This window comes from Heteronotia binoei, chromosome 4 (assembly GCF_032191835.1).
Source record: "Heteronotia binoei isolate CCM8104 ecotype False Entrance Well chromosome 4, APGP_CSIRO_Hbin_v1, whole genome shotgun sequence".
Lineage (NCBI taxonomy): Eukaryota > Metazoa > Chordata > Lepidosauria > Squamata > Gekkonidae > Heteronotia > Heteronotia binoei.
This window is the reverse complement of record NC_083226.1, coordinates 41,126,601-41,144,385: the sequence shown is the minus strand read 5'-3', so window position 1 is coordinate 41,144,385 and position 17,785 is coordinate 41,126,601. Positions and strand designations below refer to the sequence as shown.

The 17,785-nt window shown below is 42.1% G+C and overlaps 1 protein-coding gene across 1 annotated transcript in view; it reads right to left on the bottom strand.

Annotated features, from left to right (window-relative positions):
• RIGI (RNA sensor RIG-I) overlaps nucleotides 1–17,174 on the bottom strand; it is a 43,598-nt gene extending 26,424 nt beyond the window's left edge. Inside the window, exons 1-3 of the mRNA XM_060237175.1 lie at nucleotides 16,929–17,174; nucleotides 4,952–5,083; nucleotides 761–939 (exon numbers count right to left, since the gene is read on the bottom strand). Coding sequence (XP_060093158.1) covers nucleotides 761–939; nucleotides 4,952–5,083; nucleotides 16,929–17,034 — 417 coding nt within the window. The 5' untranslated portion in view covers nucleotides 17,035–17,174. The remainder of the gene's footprint in view (nucleotides 1–760; nucleotides 940–4,951; nucleotides 5,084–16,928) is intronic.
• Between the last annotated feature and the right edge of the window lie 611 nt (nucleotides 17,175–17,785).

Sequence of the window (17,785 nt, the reverse complement as noted above, 5' to 3'; positions counted from 1 at the left end):
ACTAAGTCTTTGAATCCCAGAGCCAAGAGGCAACATTAGGAGGAAGGCCTCGGCCTATATGGCCTGTTGTTGGCTCTCTGGAGTAACTTGTTGGCTTCTGTGTGAGCCAGGATGCTGAACTAGAGCCAGTTTGGTGTAGTGGTTAAGTGTGTGGACTCTTATCTGGGAGAACCGGGTTTGATCCCCCACTCCTCCACTTGCACCTGCTCGAATGGCCTTGGGTCAGCCATAGCTCTGGCAGAGGTTGTCTTTGAAAGGGCAGCTGCTGTGAGAGCCCTCTCAGCCCCACCCACCTCACAGGGTGACTGTTGTGGGGGGAGAAGATACAGGAGATTGTAAGCCGCTCTGAGTCTCTGATTCAGAGAGAAGGGCGGGGTAAAAATCTGCAATTCTTCTTCTTCTTCTTCTAGATGGACCATTGGTCTGATCCAGCAGGACTCCTCTTAAATTCTTATGTTAGTCCCTGTTCAGTCACGAAGTTTACATGTCACTAGGTAGCAATTTATGCTCTCTCAAGCTTAACTTATCTCAGAGCAATTTATTGTCAGGGGAAAATGAAATAACCTGATGCATTACCTGAGCTACTTGAAGAAGTATGAATAAGAGGTTCCACACCTGTTATAGAGCAATTTATTGTCAGGGGAAATTAGAATAACCTGATGCATAACCTGAGCTGCTTGAGTACGAATAAGAGGTTCCACACTTGTTACAGGCCTTATATACTGAACATTTGGCATCTTCATATTTGAAACAATAATACCTGTTTGATCTCTTCCCACTCCTGGTCCAGGATACAGTCAGGTAAGAATGGAAACAGTTGTTCTATCTCAATCTGTCGCAAAGAGGGCTCAATCCTTCTCAGCAACTGTCTATACTGCTCCAGCTTTTCAATCATGCTGAAATCCCAGGAGCAAATTGCCTCATAAAGGCCATGGTAACCTTTTAAAGCAAATCCGTAGAAATGTACGCTAATTCATCAGCAAATAAAGCACACCATATATTTGAATTCACTACACAAACACCCCCGCTGGCCCCTGCTACAACGCATACAAGACACTTGGTTTGTTTCATAATTCACCAGCACCCACTGTCCAAAGGGCCAACAGATTTTCTCAAATTTCAGGGTTTTTTGCTCAAGGACAAAATGGGGACGGAGGAGAAAATGCTGCTTTTAGCAATGTGCATATGTCATGGAGAGTCAATTTCTGGATGTTTGGGAATATTCTATTCTCCTAAAGCCAGTCCACAAGCTGAATCTATTCTACTTCCTCACAATAGACATAAATTGTAATAAGTTTGACTTAGGGTTATGGTCCCACAATGGCCCTCAGCCAGCCCAGCTCTTTCTCTACTGGCTGGCCAAGGGGGCAGAGCTCCAGACATTCCCAAGATCGAGACTTCACTCAGGTCCGACCCTCCCCCCCTCAATGTTCCCTCTAAACTGTGTGCATGTACGGGTTTAGTACGGCTATAAACTATGTGAATTCTAAAGAGCCACAAAACTATGAAGTGCTAGCTTTAGACCGTGAGGAACGGGATGGTTGGCTGAGTGCAATGCAGAAAGAATTTGACTCACTGAAAGAAAACAATGTATTCACACCTACGGTTCTACCAGCGGGTAAAACAGTCATCAGCTGTAAGTGGCTGTATAAACTGAAATGCCTGACTGATGGGTCTTTACAGAAAAAGGCAAGGCTGGTAGCTAGAGGGTTTACACAGCTAGAGGGCAGAGATTTTGACGAAAGCTTTGCACCTACTGTAAAAACTGAAACACTGAAAGCAATGCTGTGTAAAGCAGGGGTGAGTGGCATGGCAGTACATCATTTTGATGTTACGACCGCATATTTCAATGAGCAGCTGTGAAGCAGAATACTCTGCAATAAGTGAGCATCCAAATTGAATGGTTAAGACAGCTAATGAGGGATCTGGGAATACAAGATCCAACACCGGTGGAGGTGTATTGTGATAGTACGGCTGCTCAGCATCTAGCAGTTGACAGAGGAATAAAAAGCAGGAATAAGCACATAAATATCCATTACCAAAATGTTAGAGAAGCTGTAAATAACGGAATGGTCATTCTTAAACATTGTAAATCTTGTGGTAACATGGCAGATGTATTTACAAAGAATGCAGCAGTGGACAGATTCTTAAAGCTGAGAGAAATGTTGAAGCTAGTGGTCTGAGACATGAGGAGGGGTGACAGAGTATACAGTCATCAGACCACAGCTACAGCTGCAATGATCTACAGGACAATAGATGATCTAAGTGACAGCTGACAGCTGACAGTCCTCCAGATTGCATCAGCTAGAATGATGTAAGGGGGAAGAGTATAATGACTCAGCACTAAGCTGATTGGATAATGAACTGTGCTGAACTGTATAAATGCAATGTAGCCCAGTGCTACGTATGGTGGATGGATGGTGGTTGTATATGCAGAGCACTTTGTTATTCTGTGTAAATATCTGTAAATAAATAGTGTATAGTTTGCCTAACAGCAGCTGTGTGCAGACTTTATTCCTTCGCGTCTCAAGAGACCACACACTAAACGCCAACACTTTCTCCCCCTCCCAGTCTACTCAGATTGGCAATGGCTCTCCAGTGTAATATCCCCCTTTGGCTGTGTGTTCCCAGGTTAGAGTACTCACTAAGCACCAGTTCTCAGGTCCATTCAGCAGAGAAAAGCTGACTCAGAGCATCAACCCTTTATTTGCAAGGACACAACTCCAGAAAGAAACTGTTTCAGCTGGCCATAGAAATGCTGGAAAGTGAAACTGAGCTCTACTCCATTGAAACACATTGCACAAAAGACAAGGTTGCAAGGAAAACATGGAATCGGTTTTTCCAATAAAGTCTCTGGGCCTTGATGGAAAATCCATTCTGCATTTTCTTTGCAGTTTTGTGAGCCCAAAAGAGCTTCCTGCTGCAGCCAGCAAAAACAAGGCAGAAGGAGCTGGGAACTTCAGCAGCCTCATAGCTTCAAAGGGTGAAGACAGGAAGCGGAAGGGGAGAAAAGAGCCATGGACCCGATTAAAGCTCTGGACAGGCCATTTCTGGCCCATGGGCTGGAACTTTGACACCTTGGTCTAAAGTGACTGGATACTGCCATCTTACTGTGTTCCCAAGCGATTTTCATTTCTCCTCCATGCTAGGGTTGCCAGGTCCAATTCAAGAAATATCTGGGGACTCTGGAGGTGGAGCCTGGCAACATTGGGGGTGGAGCGTGGAGACATTGGGGGTAATAAGCATAATTGAACTCCAAAGGAAGTTCTGGCCATCACATTTAAAGGGACCACACACCTATTAAATGCCTTCCCTCCACTGGAAATAATGAAGGATAGGGGCACCTTCTTTGGAGGCTCATAGAATTGGGCCCTCAGTCCAACCTTTTTGAAACATGGAGGGTGTTTTGAGGAGAGGCACAGGATGCTAAACTGCAAATTTGGTGCCTCTACCTCAAAAAACAGCCCCCTCCAGAGCCCCAGATACCCACAGATCAAGTCTCCATTATACCCTATGGGATTCAGTATGGATCATATGCCTTATTATCATATGCCTTATGATAATAGAGTGCCCAGCAGACCTTTCTCCCCCCCCCCACTTTCTAATGACCCTGAAGCAGTGGGAGATTCTCCAAACCAGAGGATCTCCTGCCCCCACCTGGGGATTGACAAAAAAGGGGGGGGGACACGGAAGGGTGGAGACTAGGAGAAAACCATGTTGAAAGTGTTAAATCTGCCAACACATATAACTGTTACTCACAAGTAATACTAATTTGCTATAATGCATTTTTGTTTACTCCTAAAAACTGATCACTTTGCACTTATATCATGAACATACATACACAGAAGTATACACTACATGTCTGAAGATATATTCAAATTATAATAAATTCCATGTACAGTCCACTGATACAAAAACAATAATTTATACATGAAAATTTATATAAAGGTGCCAGAGTTTTTCATCCAGAAACTGAATTGTTTGTGACGCGTTTCCAGTAACATACGTGTTTCGAATACGATTCTTCATCTGACAAAAGAGATTAATTTCTCTGGAACCATAGCTCAATTCAAAGTAAGTCTAGGTCAATTTCACAGGGCAACAGTTCTCACTGGTGGCTGATAGCCACAGGCTAATAGTAATTAGTCTGGAACCAGTGCTCTATACGCTACTGACCAGCGTTACTGGTCAATTACTCAAAGCAGCAGGACCGAGTCTACATTTTTTTGAGGGGGGGGAATTAAAAAATGGCACCCCCTTACAGGCCATTCTATCTTATGGTCTCATAGAATACAATGGACTCCATACCCAATTTGGCACCCCTCCTCTGTCGGTGCCCAGGGCAAGCATCCCCCTCTGCCCCCCCCTCAGATCCGGCCCTACAAAGCAGACACTATCAGTTCAAGAACTGACTAATTACTATCAGCCTGCGGCTATCAGCCACCAGTGATAACTGTTGCCTTGTGAAATTGACTTAGACTTACTTTGAATTGAGCTGTGGTTCTAGATAAATTAATCTCTTTTGTCAGATGAAGAATCGTAATCAAAATACGTATATCGCCAGAAACGGGTCACAAACAATTCGGTTTCTGGATGAGAAACTCTGGCACCTTTATATAAGTTTTCATGTACAAATTGTTATTTTGTACCAGTGGACTATACATGGAATTTATTGTAATTTGAATGTATCTTCAGACATATATACTTCTGTGTATGTATGTTCATGATATAAGTGCAAAGTGATCAGTTTTTAGGAGTAAACAAAAATAAGCATTATAGCAAACTGATATTACTTGTGAGGAACAGTTATATGTGTTGGCAGATTTAACACTTTCAACACGGTTTTCTCCTAGTCCCCACCTGGGGATTGGGAACCCTATTCCATGTCCATGTAAGCTAATACTTTAAAATGTGCATCTCCCATGATTAAGTATTGCAGCATAAACCCAACCTGCTTCAGACAAAGCATCCAGAAATCCACGGAACCATCCATCCTCTGTGAGGTTCACAATGATTTGAAGAAAAACACGGGCAGCAGCAGTTGGACTTTTCTGTCCTTCTGTCTGAATTTTCTCCACATCCTCTGGAATGAAACCATATAAAAGTTCTATCATTGAAGCAGACTCGCTCTTTCCACACACAAAGATTGGGAACTACAACATGTTCTGAATGCTTTTGAACAACAAGACAATTAAGGTTTGCCACTTTTCTAGAGGAAAGGGAAGAGGTGGAAAAAAGATCTGGATTTTCAAGTACAAATTGGGTTGCTATGCAGAGGAAGACAATGGCATACCATTACGTTTCTTGCCTTGAGACTCTATGGAGTTGCAATAACTCAGCTGTGAATTGCTCAGATGGGTTCAGGAGTCAGCAAATACTTTGCTAAAGGAGAGACTAGTGTCAAATCTTGAGAAACTCCCATTGGAAGAACTGTTCTTTGAACCCAAAGAAGCCTATGAACTATCCTCCAAAAGCAAACATTTACTTTGGAGGCAAGGCAGGAAAGGAAAGGCCCCCTGTGCAAGCACCAGTCATTTCTGACTCTGGGGTGATGTTGCTTTCACAACGTTTTCACGGCTTTACTGGGTGGTTTGCTATTGCCTTCCCCAGTCATCTACGCTTTCCCTCCAGCAAGCTGGGTACTCATTTTACCGACCTTGGAAGGATGGAAGGCTGAGTCAACCTTGAGCCGGCTACCTGAACCAGCTTTCGCTGGGATCGAACTCAGGTCATGTGCGGAGCTTAGGACTGCAGTACTGCAGCTTTAACAATCTGTGCTACGGAGCTTTTCTGCTTTCTTGGATAGACTAGATTGATCGTTCCAATCTGATGTTGTCAGGTCTGTTTTTGGAACTTAAACTGCCTTAGTCACCCCAAGGGCGAAGAAGAGGGTGCCCCTTTTGATTCTTTGGCTTTTGACAGCATCAGCCATGCGAAAGTTCTGGACCATCTGGTCAAGATTAGCATAAGGTCTACTGCTGTCCAACTGATGGTACCAGAAGGTGGGGTTAAGAGGAAATTGCTCAGCTGCATTTCATTCACACATGTCCTACATGGCTTCATTGTGTCCTTGAGACTGAAGGTCCATGAGAAAAACAGAAAAAACATTACACAGTTATCAAGGGTATCCTATGTTTCCAACGAAGAAACTGAAAATTTTTGAGAGCACTGGGGAAAAAATTCTATGAAATATTTTCTTTCTTGGAATGAGTGAAATGCTATTTAGGAAGTGTTCATCACTCAGAATATATAGTAAAATTAGGAATGCCAGCCTCCAGGTAATACCTGGGCATTCTCTGGAACTACAGGTCTTCTCCAGACTTAAAGAGATCAGTTCCCCTGGAGAAAACGAATGCTTTGGACAGTGAATTCTATTGCATTGTACCCCGCTGAGGTACCTATCCTCCATAGACATATCACAGAGAGGTGCTAAATAAGCATGGCTAAAGAAGGATGACTCATCAAGACCAACAACACGACTGATACCCACTAAAGTCCTACCAGTGGTACCTTAAACATAAGCTTTCTTGAGGCAGAGCTCACATCATCAGAAGCATTGAAAAATATATCCATCATGCAGATTTAGATGCCCAACAGAAAGGGTGGGGAATTTTCAAAAAGAAGCTAGTTCAAATCAAGGCCCACTCCAAAAAGCAAAGGCTCACTCAACATATGACACTAACACCTGATGCTAAACAGGCTAGAGGAGTAAAGGAGATAAACTGATACTATAGGACAAGGTGGCCAAACTGTGGCTCAGGAGCCACATGTGACTCTTTCATACATACTGTGTGGCTCTCAAAGCCCCCAATGTTCCATCAGCCAGCTTAGAGAAGGTATTTAAAGTTAAAGTTGCTTTCTTTCCAGAGTTTGAGGACTTCCGGGGGAGGAAAATGTCGAGCTGAGCTGCTTCTCATAACAGGAGCAGGCTGGAACTTCTGTTCGGTGTAGTGGAAGGCAAATTAATGCCTACTGCCTACTTTTCTCAGTTCGAGATTAGTCCAAGATATGCACAGAAAACTTTGAGGAGATTTACCTTGGCTAAAAGGGAGTCCCGGGGGGGGGGGGCTCCTTTGAGGGGTCTCCGGGAAGAGTTGCATATTCATCATCTGCAGAAGTTTTCAGAGTCATTTATTTGACATAAGGTCGACAGATCCTAACCTTCTTGGACATTTATAAACATTTAAAGCTACACAAGACCAGTGGGAATTTGGATAACTGAAAGAGAAGGTACAGTTTACTGTTTTTCATTCCAGGACAATTTACAGCTTCATGGAATAAATTTAAAGGTGGGAAAGGAAAATCTTGAAAGTCTGGAAGAAGAGGGGAGGAAGATGTGAAATTTGGACTTTATAAATATAAAGGACAGTGCTAAAAAGTGCAAAGGAATTTATTGTTTAGTCTACTTGCGGTTTTGGAAAGAAAGAGCACCATCGTCACACCTGCAGCACATTTAAGCAATACAGGAAGTATGTCAAGTATCGTGAGATCTCCTTGCTAGTGTGAATGAGACTTCGTGGCAACTAAAGCAGGAAATAACGGAAGGAAAACCTACTCTAGGAATATACTACCATTAAAACATCAGCGGCCATTGCTGGGAGGTCAAAATTAAAATAATGTTTTTAAAGAATTCTGGACATTAAAAATTGTTGGAGTTAACTGAGAAGAGGGTAAGAAGATAAATATTATTGGACTTATTATTTGTGTGGACCTCAGATGTTTTTAAAGGGGGGAAAAATTGTAAGGAGCAGTAAAAAGTTGCGACCGCCATTTTGAAAAATTTAAAAACTTTAAAAATAAATATCTTGACTTTGGGGGCTCCGAGGATGGCGAAATTGGGCTTATTATAAAAGGCAAGTCCTATTCCTTTGAATCTGATAGTCAAATTTGAAATTGTTGAGGTCCAAATTTTCACTGTTTTTTTAAATGTATGAACACAAGCAGCCCCGTAAAGGGCTACTTCATTGGAAAAAATGCAGGACCAATTAGAGGCAATAGAGGCCAGAATGATGAAAAGTGTGAGAAAAATGATAAATGAATCGAAAAAAGAAATTATTGCAGAGATTAAAAAAGACATGGAAGATCTCAGAAAGGAAACAGAGGAAACATCTAAGAAAGTGCAGGAGGTAGAAGGGAGAATGAAAGCATATGATTCCACCTTGTTGAAAATGCAAGAAAAAGTGACAATCCATGATTGCAAATTGATGGAAACTCAGATACGTCTGAGAGGAGTACCTGAAAAGTAGGATGGGGATTTAAAATATATAATAAAAATAATTGCAGAATTTTTAGAGGAAGATCCTGAACAGTCTAAAAATATGTATGACTATATGTACAGAGTGAACTCACTTTATTTAATTAAGACTAATTAAGACTATTAAGATCATTTGCACTTTACTGTCTCTGGCACTTTAGTTAGTATAATTTGTACTCTCCTACCCACTGGACTCTATCTCCCAAATTATCAAGATTGGATTAATTTATTGGTTATTTAAATTGATTTTACTGACTAGCTAATTTAATGGATCTATTTATGGCAAATTAATGAAAAAGAGGGACAACGATTGAAGGTTTTAATTAAGGAGCCAATTGGATTTATAATTTATTATTGTTAGCTAGTGAATTGGATGGGTTGGGAGGATTGTATATTAAATAACTATTAGAATATTAGTGGGTTAACTTATTGATAGGCCAATTGGAGGTGGGAGGGTTGAGAAGAGATAAACTTAAATATCTGTCAGTAGAAGGGCTGGTGGATACCAGTAAGAGATGACTGATCTGGGGATTCCGGTACTCCTGGGGAGGGGAAGGTATGACGGTGGGAACAGGCGGAAATGTAAGGGAAGGGGATTGAGACAAGATAGGACTCAACCACCTTCCAGCCTGCGTCCCATCCCGATGGTGACAGGTAGTGGGGCAAGGCGAAATTACTCGCCTCCGTCACTGGTGTTATGTAATGCCAGGTCCATCAACAATAAGACCTCTATCCTTCGGGAATTCCTGCTTGAGCAGGACATGGACCTGGCATGCGTGACCGAGACCTGGGTGCGCGATGGGGAGACTGTAGCCCTCTCCCAGATGGCGCCCCCGGGATACTCGGTCTTTCACCAGTTGCGGACTAGCGGGCGGGGGGGAGGGGTGGCTCTGTTCATTCGAGAGGCTTACTCCTTCCGGGCCCTCCCGGCCCCGGAGATCAAGGGCATTGAATGTGCCCGTCTGGCGTGGGATGTTGGGGAGGAGTTGGTGATCTGGCTGGTGTACCGACCGCCTAACGCACTGGCCAGCGCCTTACTATCCCTGATGGAGGCCGCAGCAGGATGGGCATTGGAGCACCAGAGGCTGTTGATCCTGGGTGACTTCAATGTTCATGCCGATGACGTGACCGCCAATCAGGCGATGGACCTAGTGCCTTCCATGGCGACACTACGACTCTCCCAAGTAGTTATGACACCCACTCACCAGGCGGGCCACATGTTAGACTTGATCTTCGCGACGGGAGTTCTAGTGAACGATCTTGCTTCTATAGCAGTGCCATGGTCGGATCACTATGCCCTCAAGGCTCGTGTGGACATCCCACCCCAAGCCCGTTTGGGCGGCGAGCTTATTTTAGCTCGCCCGCGGAGCCTGATGGACCCAGAACGGTTCCTGACAGCTCTGCGGGATCCCTGGCCCCCTGGCGATTCCCTTGATGACCTGGTGGAGTCTTGGAATGATAGGCTCGCCGGGGCCAACGATGAGATCGCACCTAGACGTCCTCTGCGCCCTCGTTCAAGGCCGACACCTTGGTATAACCAGGAGTTGCGGCATCTGAAACGGGGACTCAGACGACTAGAGAGGCAATGGCGGTGTACTCGAGACGAAGCGATTCGAACATCTTATAGAGAGTTTATGAAGTCCTATGAGATGGCAGTCAAGGCCGCAAAGAAAAAATACTTTGCGGTGGAGATTGCGTCCGCAACTTCGCGCCCAGCACAACTGTTCAATACAATTCGGACTCTTACAACACTGCCACAGGGCAGACCAAATTCTAATGAATTGGAAATTGGCTGTGAGGCTTTTGCGAACTTCTTTGCGGATAAAATCGCATCGCTCCGTTCCGACTTCCCTGCCATATTAGACACAGTTAGCGAACCTGAGGCTCCGTGCCTGTCTTCGGATCGTGTTCTGGACGGCTTTGGTGCGCTCAGCCTGGAAGAAGTTGACAGGTTCCTCCTATCTGCACGCCCAACAACTTGTAAATTGGACCCGTGCCCCTCCTGGCTTATTAAGACCTGCCAGAGGGAGCTAAGGTATCCTATACGGGATATCATAAATAGATCCCTATTGGAGGGGCATTTTCCATCAGCGCTTAAAGAGGCGGTGGTCCATCCCCTCTTGAAAAAACAATGTTAGATCCGGCCGAATTGGCACACTATCGGCCGGTCTCGAATTTGCCCTTTTGGGGTAAACTTATTGAGAGGGCAGTGGCGTTGCAGCTACAGAGTTTCCTGGAGGACGCTTCTGTCCTTGACTCCTGCCAGTCTGGCTTCCGCCCGAGCCATGGGACGGAGACGGTGCTGGTCGCCCTGGTGGATGACCTTCAGCGGCATCTGGATCAAGGAGGCTCGGCGGTGCTGATGCTGTTAGACCTATCGGCAGCGTTCGATACGGTCGACCATCGGCTTCTGGCGTGCCGCCTTGCCGACGCGGGGATTCAGGGGCTGGCCTTGCAATAGCTTTCCTCTTTCCTTAATGGTCGGGGACAAAGGGTGGCGATTGGGGAAGAGCTGTCCCAGAGACACACACTCGATTGCGGAGTGCCTCAAGGGGCGGTACTTTCTCCGATGTTATTCAACATCTATATGCGCCCCCTTGCCCAAAGGTATGGGCTGGGTTGTCATCAGTATGCTGATGACACCCAGCTCTATCTGCTCAAGGACGGCCGGCCTGCCTGCGCCCCAGAAAATCTGGACCGGGCGTTACAGGCAGTGGCTAGGTGGCTTAGGCTGAGCGGGCTGAAGCTGAACCCGGTGAAGACAGAGGTCCTTTGCTTGGGTCGTTGTGGCCCGGGAAGGGAAATCCCCCTGCCAGTTTTTGACGGCGCGCCGTTGATAGCGGCGAGCAGGGTCAAAAGTCTGGGGGTACTATTGGAGCCTTCACTGACAATGGAGGCTCAGAGAGCAGCCACTGCCAAGTCCGCATTCTTTCATCTTAGGCAGGCGAAGCAGTTGGCCCCCTTCCTGGAACGCGACGACCTAGCAACAGTGATTCATGCTACGGTCACCTCGAGGTTGGACTACTGTAATGCCCTCTACATGGGGCTACCCTTGTGCCGGACCCGGAAATTGCAGTTAGTGCAGAATGCCGCTGCCCGGCTGCTATTAGGGCTCCCAAGATGGGAGCACATTCGGTCGGGGCTTCGGGATCTGCACTGGCTGCCAATAACATTCCGAGTCTGGTACAAGGTGTTGGTCATTACCTTTAAAGCCCTATATGGCCTAGGACCTGCCTACCTTAGGGACCGTCTCTCCCCACACGTTCCCCAGAGAGTACTACGATCGGGTTCACAAAACCTGTTAGTAATCCCCGGGCCAAAGGAGGCCCGCCTGAAATCCACCAGGGATCGGGCCTTCTCGGTAACGGCGCCTTACTGGTGGAACCAGCTGCCGGAAGAGGTACGGGCCCTGCGGGACCTAGGGCAGTTTCGCAGGGCCTGTAAGACAGCCCTCTTCCGGCAGGCCTATAACAACTAACTGACATTGAGAATATCTTCTGGATGGAATTAAAAATGACATTGAGAACATCTTCTGAATGGAACTAGAAATGCATCTACAGACCGCTGGTTTTTATTCTTATTTTTATGTCTTATTAATTATGGTTTTAACTTTATTATGTAAATGTTTTTAAGCTGAATCTATGTGAATTATAAAGTTGTAAGCCGCCCTGAGCCACTTCGGTGGGAAGGGCGGGATATAAGTCTAAATATAAATAAATAAAATATGCCAAGAAAATAATTTACCCAGGGATGTTGTTATAAGATATATGACAAAGGAAATGGTGGGAAGGATCATGAACAAAAACTTTGAAAAGACATTGATACTGGGAGGCAGTAGAGTGAGAATCATGAAGGAGTTGCCAAGGCAAGTGATAAATGACAGAAGAACATATAAAAAATTGACAGAAAAATTGAGAGACAATGGAATGGTTTAGATGGATAATACCTGAAGGTTTAAGTTTTGAACTTCAAGGGAAAAGAATCACAATTACAAATGTGCAGAAAATGCATAGATTTTTTGAAGAAAATAAAGAATTTGCACCATGATGGATTACAAATTATTGTCTTGGAATGTAAATGGACTAAATTCACCACAAAAAAGAAGGGCAACATTTCATTGGATTAAGAAACAAAATATAATTTGTTTGCAAGAAGTGCAAACAAATATTTGTCTGCAAGAAGTGCACATTAAACAAAAGGATTACAAATTTTTATGGAATAAACAATTGGGAGTGGAATTTTTTTCATTGGCTGAACAGAAGAAAAGGGGAGTGGTTTTTTATATCAAACAAGAATTGGAGCCAAAATTAGTGTTTAAAGATAAAGATGGAAGATTTATAGCAGTAGAAACAATATTAAATGGAAAGAAAACGTTATTGGGACTGTATGCGCCTAATGGTGCAAAAGATGCTTTTTTAAAAGACATTATGCAACAGCTTGATGAACTGACTTATAACCAAGTTTTGATAATGGGTGACTTTAATGGAACAGTTAAAAACTTATTGGATAGGTCTGGAGGGGAAAAAAATAATAGCAAGGAAGGAAAATTGCCAAAGTCTTTTTTTGAATTGGTTAAACAAGAAAATTTGGAAGATATATGGAGGAAATTTAACCCTGAGGTTCGGGACTATACCTTTTTTTCATCAGGACACAAAACTTTTTTCTAGAATTGACATGTTGTGGGTGACAAAAGATTTAGGTCTTATAACAAAGAAAATAGAGATTTTACCTAAAATTGGTGCTGATCACAACCCAATAATGTGGATTACAAAATTGTCCAAGAAGTTGAGAAGATGGAGATTGAATGAAGATTTGCTACAGAATAAAGAAACAGTGACATATCTAGAAAATGAAACTAAAGCTGTTTTTCAAATGAATGATAAAGAGGATATAGAATTTCAGACGGTCTGGGATGCCTACAAAGCAGTAATGAGAGGAATATTGATTACTTTGAATAATAAAGATAAGAGAGCAAAAGAAAAACAGTTGTTGGACATTCAAAATGAAATAAAAAAAAAGAAAGGGGAGTTGAGAAAAAGGCCAGGGAAAAATAAAATTTTAAGGGAAATTACAATATTACAAACTCAAATGAGACATTTGCTAAAAAAAGAAGTGGAATGGAGTTTGAAAAGACTTCAGCAGAAATTTTTTGAGGGAGCAAATAAACCGGGAAAGTATTTGGTTTGGCAATTGAAGAAAGAGAAAATAAAATTATTAATAAAATTGTGGTAGATGGAAGAGAAGTGGTTTCCCAAGAGGGAATAAAAAGAGAATTTTTAAGTACTATGCCAAATTGTTTAAAGGTGTTAAAACAAAGAGAAGATGGTTGAGTATTTACAAAAGAAAAATAGAGCCCTTAACTGAAAATATGCGAAAAGTTTTGAATGATCCAATTGAAAAAATAAAAATTGAAGCAGCAATTAATGCAATGAAAAATGGGAAAGCACCTGGGCCAGATGGATATACAGCTAAATATTTTAAAACCTTTAAAGACGAGTTAATACCAAAATTGCAGAAGTTGATGAATATGACAAGAATAAAAGGGAAAATACCAAACACATGGAAGGAAGCTGTTATTTCATTGATACCTAAGGAAGATAGAGATGTCATGAACGTAAAAAATTACAGACCAATTTCGCTATTAAATAACGACTATAAAATATTTACAAGAATCTTGGCAGAACGGCTTAAACAACATTTGATAAATTTTATAAAGGAAGATCAAGCAGGGTTTCTTCCCAAAAGGCAAATAAGAGACAATATTAGAACTGTTGTAAATATTGTAGAATATTATGAAAGACATCCAGAAAAAGATGTAGCATTATTCTTTGCAGATGCAGAGAAAGCATTTGACAATTTAAATCGGGACTTTATGTTTGCAGTAATGGAAAAAATGGAGTTGGGAAAAAGTTTTATAAGAATGATAAAAGCAATATACTCTGAACAAAGTGCAAGATTATGTATAAATGCAGATCTTACAGAAGAGATGAAAATTAGCAAAGGTACTAGACAAGGCTGTCCGCTTTCACCATTGTTGTTTATGACTCTTGAAATATTATTGATGCAGATCAAAGAAGAAAAAGATATAGAAGGATTAAGAATAAAAGGATTTACTTACAAATATAGAGCTTTTGCTGATGATATGTTTATAAACGAAAACCCCATACAAGTTACCTTTGTTGTTAGCTAAAATACATGAATATGGGGAGTTGTCGGGACTTTGTATTAACAGAGAGAAATCAAAAATTTTGTGTAAAAATATGCAGAAGAACAAGCAACAAGAACTACAGAGACTAACGGGCTGTGAAGTCACCTCCAAGGTAAAATATTTGGGGGTGGAGATAACAATTAAGAATATTGATCTGTTTAAAAACAATTATGAGAAGTTATGGCATAAAATGGATGAAGATATATTAAAATGGAACAAGCTTAATTTGTCATTGTTGGGTAGAATAGCTGCAATTAAAATAAATACATTGGTATTCGTTTCAAACTATTCCTATTGTGAAGGATAGTAAACAATTTGATAATTGGCGAAGAAAAATCTCAGAATTTGTATGGGCTGGGAAGAAACCAAGGATTAAAATGAAAATTTTGACAGATGCAAAGGAGAGAGGTGGGTTTCAATTACCGAATTTAAAATTATATAAGGAAACAGTTTGTTTAGTGTGGATAAAAGAATGGATAACATTGTTAAATAAAAAACTCTTAGTGCTGGAAGGTCACGGAAATAAATTTGGCTGGCACGTGTATTTGTATTATGGAAAAAAGAAGATGGATGTTTTTTTCTCTCACCATTATATAATAAATAATTTGCTAAATGCATGGATGAAATACAAGAAATATGGAGATGAGAGAAGACCGTTATGGATAGTGCCAGCTGAAGTAATAAAAATAACAGCTGAGATAGGTGAAGGAAAGTGGTTGTCATACAATCAACTATTAAAAATTCAAAGTTGCAAAATTGAACTGAAAACTGCTGAAGAGTTGAATCATAAATATGATTGGTTTCAAATACAACAAATAAAGAGCTTGGTGGAGAATGACATTAAAACTGAAGGAATAAGAAAAGAGCAAACAGAAATGGAAAAAGTTCTGCTTGGAGACAATGATAAATTAATTTCAAAAGTATATAAATTACTTCTACAAGGGTCTACAGAAGATGAAGTAGTGAAATCTCAAATGGTTAAATGGGCAATTAATGTAAACAAAGAAATACAGATGGAAACTTGGAAATGTTTGTGGAAGAACTCTATGAAACTTTCAACATGTCAGAGTATTAAAGAAAATTGTTTTAAGATGATGTATAGATGGTATATGACTCCTAAAAAACTGTCAACGATGAATAATATATGTTGGATAGGTGTTGGAAATGCAAAAAGCATGAAGGTTCTTTCTACCATATGTGGTGGACTTGTGAAAAAGCTAAAATGTTTTGGCAGATGATTCAGCAAGAAATTTCTAAGATTTTGGGATATGAATTTAACAAAGTTGCAGAGACTTTTCTGTTGGGATTACAAATGGAAAAATTTCCAAAAGAAGATAGAACTTTAATCTGGTACTTGCTCTCAGCTGCTAGGACATTGTATGCACAGTTGTGGAAGCAAGAAAAAATACCAGAGAAATGGGACTGGATTGTAAAAGTTATGACATGGAGTGAAATGGATAAGTTAACAAGAACTTTAAGAGACTATGATTTAGAAGTATTTAAGATGGAGTGGAAGAAGTTCAGAAGATATGTAGAAAAAGAAGGGAAGATAAAAGGACATTGGACAATCTTTGATAATGATTAAGTATTAAGTATAAGTGGGAGGAAGTTATGAATTTTGGTTCTTATTAATTAGGGATACCTTTTATAATGATGTTTTGATTACAGTAGACCGGCGGGGGTCAAGTAATGGGGGGAGGGGTAGGTAGAAAGTAATATATGGGATAGAGAAAAAAGTAGTTATTAATGATATAAGAAATTGAATATGTTGCCATATGTTACTAATAAAAATTGTTTGGAAAAAAAGTTGCTTTCTTTCCACATGTCCCTTTCCATCTACTTGCTTTCCTTCCTTCCCCTCTTGTGGTCCTGAAACAACTGACATTCATATCTTGCTACTCTCAAACGTCTGAATTTTATTCTGTGTGGCTCTTAGGTTAAGCAAGTTTGGCCACCCCTGCTATAGGACCTTAGAGAAATGTGGCTGCAGTAGTTAAAATATGCAAGGGGTGGGATCTAAACTTCCATTAACCTCTTTGCCTCACAGGAATAAATATAATTTCAGCAAAACCGTAACAGTTAATAACAAAAAACAAGAACGGGCAGGACTTGGAGCTGCAGCGTGGATCCCACTGTTCAGTCCCAATCACTGCAATGTAGCCCATATTAAACCCACCCAACCACGTTCTTTGAGACTACTGTTAAATTAGCTTGCCACTCCGGGGGCACTCAAGCTAAAAATTGCCCTCCAAACACGCCCGCATGAGTCGCTCAAGTCTATCGAATGAATCGCAAACATTTGAACTCAGATCTTCCCGGTCCAGGACTTTATCCATCTCCAGACTCACCGCTCCCAATGGTTACCAAGAGCTGAAGCGAGAAGGCACCGAGCGACAGGCTGCCCACTTCCAACGCTGCCTAGCCAACTCTATCGTCCCGCCAAAAACACGCCGGTCCACAACTCACCATCAGTGAGCCAGCCCTTCATATAGGGCAAGATGTATTTCGGATTCAGCGTCTTCTCTATGTAAGAGGCGAAGGAAAGGAGACTCTGCTTCTCCTCCTGGCTCATTTTGATGGCTCTCGCCTTTTGCAGGATCCCTTCCTCTGCAGAAACTCTCGCTGCAAAGACAGCCTGGGCGGGGAAAGAGCTTCTGCGGCCACCACTCCGGGGCAGAGGGGACTATCCTGCTCTCGCCAGGGACCCCGACTGACCGGGAGCTCATGCCGGCCTTTTATAGGCGAGCCCGGATCCCATCCGCCCATTTCCTAAAAGTCAGCTGACGGGGAGGCAGTGCTGCCTGCTGCAGAGGAAAGGGAGGAAACGAAAGTGAAGAAATGGAAACAGAAAGTTTCAAGGCAGGCGGCAGGCAGCCAGGCTACCGACGCCGGAAGCCTATTCTTGTGTAGTAGAACAAAGTTTTAGTCCAGTGACATCTTTAAGACCAACAAAGTTTTCTTCAAGGTATGCACTTTCGTTTGGAACTACACTGACTTCCTCAGCTATCTGGGTTGTTGTTGTTGTGGGAATTAAGTGTAGGAAAAGGAGGGAGCTAGGCGAAGAGCCACTTTGTGTTCCCGACCAAGGAAAAGTGGGATATAATTTTTTAAAAAGCATAGTTAATGTTCTTAAACCCACCCAAAATGGATTCTGTTTAATTTTCCCTCAACAGAATGCTTTTTTAAAAAAAAAACTGAATAAACTGTGACATTCTTTATACAAACTTAATTTCTAGATTCTATTAATTCCACCATAGGATGTTTTAGTTTAACTTTTACCTGATATAGTGTGTATGTCCACAGCCCACGTGCAACATGCTGCC